Source organism: Fukomys damarensis, unplaced genomic scaffold (assembly GCF_012274545.1).
Source record: "Fukomys damarensis isolate Sample0158 unplaced genomic scaffold, DMR_v1.0_HiC HiC_scaffold_37, whole genome shotgun sequence".
In the NCBI taxonomy this organism is placed as follows: domain Eukaryota; kingdom Metazoa; phylum Chordata; class Mammalia; order Rodentia; family Bathyergidae; genus Fukomys; species Fukomys damarensis.
In genome coordinates this window covers 7,911,243-7,914,584 of record NW_022900949.1, presented here as the reverse complement: position 1 = coordinate 7,914,584, position 3,342 = coordinate 7,911,243, and the positions used below count along the sequence as shown (strand labels likewise).

General features: G+C 62.7%; 1 protein-coding gene across 1 annotated transcript in view; it reads right to left on the bottom strand.

Moving 5' to 3' along the window:
- Positions 1 to 1,032: 1,032 nt before the first annotated feature.
- Positions 1,033 to 3,342, bottom strand: part of Safb2 (scaffold attachment factor B2) — a 22,807-nt gene continuing 20,497 nt past the window's right edge. Inside the window, exons 15-17 of the mRNA XM_033759606.1 lie at positions 2,873 to 3,025; positions 2,209 to 2,251; positions 1,033 to 1,806 (exon numbers count right to left, since the gene is read on the bottom strand). Of these exons, the coding sequence (XP_033615497.1) occupies positions 1,699 to 1,806; positions 2,209 to 2,251; positions 2,873 to 3,025 (304 nt within the window). The 3' untranslated portion in view covers positions 1,033 to 1,698. The remainder of the gene's footprint in view (positions 1,807 to 2,208; positions 2,252 to 2,872; positions 3,026 to 3,342) is intronic.

Below are 3,342 nucleotides of genomic sequence, written 5' to 3'. Positions count from 1 at the left end.
CTGTGCAGAGCTCACAGTCACACCCGCCCTGACGTGGCCGCCTCCAGACATGGGGGCCAGCCGGGCGCGGGACCTGGGGACCTCACTCCGAGCAAGGGGGGGCCAGATGAGCTCCGGGGGCTGGGCCCTCAGTGGGGGGGACACCTGCACTGAGCCCAGTGCCGGATGCCGCTTGGAGGACACGCGGTGTGGCTTCTGGACAGAAGACTCCCAGGACAGAAGTGCCGGGGCGGGCACTGGAGACCCACACGGGGCTGCTTAAGGGTGTACGGGTTCTTTGGAGGAACCGTGTAAACGTTTTAGTCTTTTTTAAACTTTTCACACAGGGTCTCACTAGTTGTCCAGGCTGGCCTTGAACTTGCAATCCTCCTGCCTCAGCCTCTGGAGTAGCTGCAGTAGCCAGAGTTGAACACTGTGCTTGGCTTGGGAATATTATAAAGCTGATTGTACCACTAGTTGTCCAACTTTGGAATATACTAAAAGCCGACGAACTCTACACTTTAAGTGGCCAAGTTGTATAGCATGCAAATTATACTTTAATAAAGCTGTTTTTATTTATTTGGTTTTTTGGTACCAGGGATTGAACTCAGGACCCTAGACCAGCGGCACCACTGACCTCAATCCCCAACCCTTTATTACTCTTTGCTTTTTTGAGACCAGGTCTCACTATGTAGCTCAGGCTGGCCTTGAACTTGTGGCTGTCCTCCTGCCTCAGCCTCCCAAACTCTGGAACTACAGGGATCATGGCACCACATCTAGACCAATAAAGCTGTTCTTTGTTTTGGTACGAGGATTCAACTCAGGACCTTGCACTTGCCTCCCAGGTGTGGTGCCGCTGAGCTAAATCCCCAGCCCCAATAAAGCTGTTTTTACAAAGCTGCAAGCCAGGCATGGTAGTGTACCTGTAAGCATTCCGGGAGGATGAGGCAAGAGGATCCAAAGTTCCAGCCCAACCTGGACAACTTACTAAGATCTTGTTTTTCTTTCTTTTTTTGAGATAGTGCCCTGCTATGTGGCCCAGGGTGGCCTTGTACCTGGGTGATCCGCCTGCCTCAGCCTCCCAAATGCGGGAGTACAGGTATGCACTGCCACACCTGGAGACGCAGTGCAGTGGAAGCGCACTTGCTCGGCCAGGGTTCACTTATCAGCAACGCAAAACCCAAGACCCACTTTTGCTTCCAGCCCCTTCCCATGCTGGGCAGTCCAGGCTCAGCCGCGGAGCCACGGCTGCCTTTGGGTGGCGGGGCAGGGTCAGCCGTGGTGGGAGCACTGCTACCCGCCCCACGTGGTCTCGGTGCCCAGTCCTCCGCTCTCCCCACGGGCACTCAGATCCAGTGCTAAGCAGGCCGCAGGAGAGACAGCAAGCGCCCGGCCACCTCAGATGGCCACCTATGGAGGGGGCGCACCCCAGAGCTCCAAGACAGAGGTGTCCCCAGCGAAAGCCACAGAAGGGACAAACACCGGGTGCATCGGGAAGGCTCCTGGTGCACAGAGACAGGGCGAACACGACCGCCTGGGGCAGACAAGCTGAGCCAGTCCGGAAGAGTGGACCTTGTGCCAGCACCTCGGTTCCCCACAAAGGCCCTGACCCCTGTCCTGTCCCCACCAGTGAGCCCCGCCCAGGGCACAGCCAGCCACGCGCAGGTGACCCCGGCTCACCGCCGCCCTCCTCCCACGCCCGAGCCTTCTGGAAGGCTCTCACCTAGGGGGCGGGGGCAGCCCCCGGCCTTCGCTCAGCCTCTTGTCGGAGCCGTAGCCCCCCCAGCCGTCACGCGAGTCGCGGCAGTGGCGGTCATCTGCGTAGTGCTGCAGGGCGGGAGGGCATGGCGAAGTTCAAACTGCGTCCCCTGCCCAGTCCCAGCCCCATCCCCAGTGGTTGCGCCTCGCTGCCAGGTGCCACGCACACGGGGGACCTGCTCCCCGACTCCTCTCCTTGTGCCTGCAACTCTGCCACTCAGCCCCGGTCCTGCCAGCTGCCACTGCCACCCAGCAGGGCCACAGGCAAGACTGGGCATAGGGAGGCCACCGCCCCCCTTCTGTCTGCATCGGGAGACACCATCTCAGGGGCCATGGTGCCGGCGCTCGCCCTACGTTCTTCAGCCAGACTCCAGGCCACTGGTGCCATCATCCCGTCCCTGTGCCCAGCACAGGCGCCAGCAGAGGACCCTGCGGCCACACACGCGCAGCCCGCACACGGCTCCCACTCACCTGCCCGTCCCGCTCGCCCATCCCCGGCCTGGACCCTTCCCTCCTGCAAAAGGAACAGAGCTCATTGGAGCTGCAGCCATGGCACCGACGCTCCTGCCACGCCAGGGCCCCAGCTGGTCCTCTCACAGGGAAGCCCAGAATGAGCGTCCTGGGGAGAAGCACACGGCTCGGAGCAGAGCGGCTGGCGTGCAAACGCTCCTCTTGGGAGGGGTCAGGACGGCAGGGCCGAGGAGAGGCTCGCTCAGCTGCCTGGCGGCTGCGACCCTGTGGCCTCTCCAAGGACCCCTCCTTCCTGGAAAGGCTACAGTGGCCAGGACGTGGGCCTCTCTGCTCTGGGAGCACAGGCCCCACCTGGACGGCCCAGGCCTCGCTCCAGAGGGGAGCTACCAAGCCAGAAGGTGGGGCAGGCGGCACCGCGGAGCAGACCATCTGAGGAGGCCGTGTGCTCCTGGGGCGGTGCCCGCTGCCCCCGTGCCCTGCCCTTCCCACCTGTGGTCACCCAGGGCCTGGGCGGCTCCCTCCCAGCCCTGCCCCAGCTCTGGAAGGGCAGTGGCTCAGAGAGGAGCGGTGACCCCGCCCTCCACAATGCCCAGTGTGGCAGTGACCGGAAGTGACCGTGCAGCCCGCCAGCCCAGGACCCAGCCCCACGTGGGAGGATGCTGACCTGTCGGCACCGTGGTCCTGGTACTGGCCCCGGTCTCGGTGGTCGAAGTCGTGGAAGCGGTGATCGGGCCGGGGGAAGTCGGCGCGGTGCCTGTCCTCCAGGGCCACTCGCTTCCCTTCCGGCCAGTAAGCTTCCTCCCGCCTGTTTGCGTTTTAAAGAGAAGGCAAATCTCATTTACGGATGAGAAAGGGGCAAGAAAAGGGTGACGGTCGGGGCTCTTTTCTCAGAGGCAGCCTCGTCTGAAACGCCAGGGCCCCCGCACTCCCACCTCCCGGTCCTCTCGCCAGCCCCGGCCTCCCTCGGTTTGCGCCGCAGAGGGAAGGAGATCAGGCGGGGGCGGAACTGACACGGCTCAGGAAGGCAGGCACCTAATTATCCGCTGCCCGAAGAGGCCGCTCGGGGAGCGAGATGGCCGTGACTGTCAGGCGGCGCAGAGGCTGGACGCCAATAACCCTACTTTCGGAACCAGA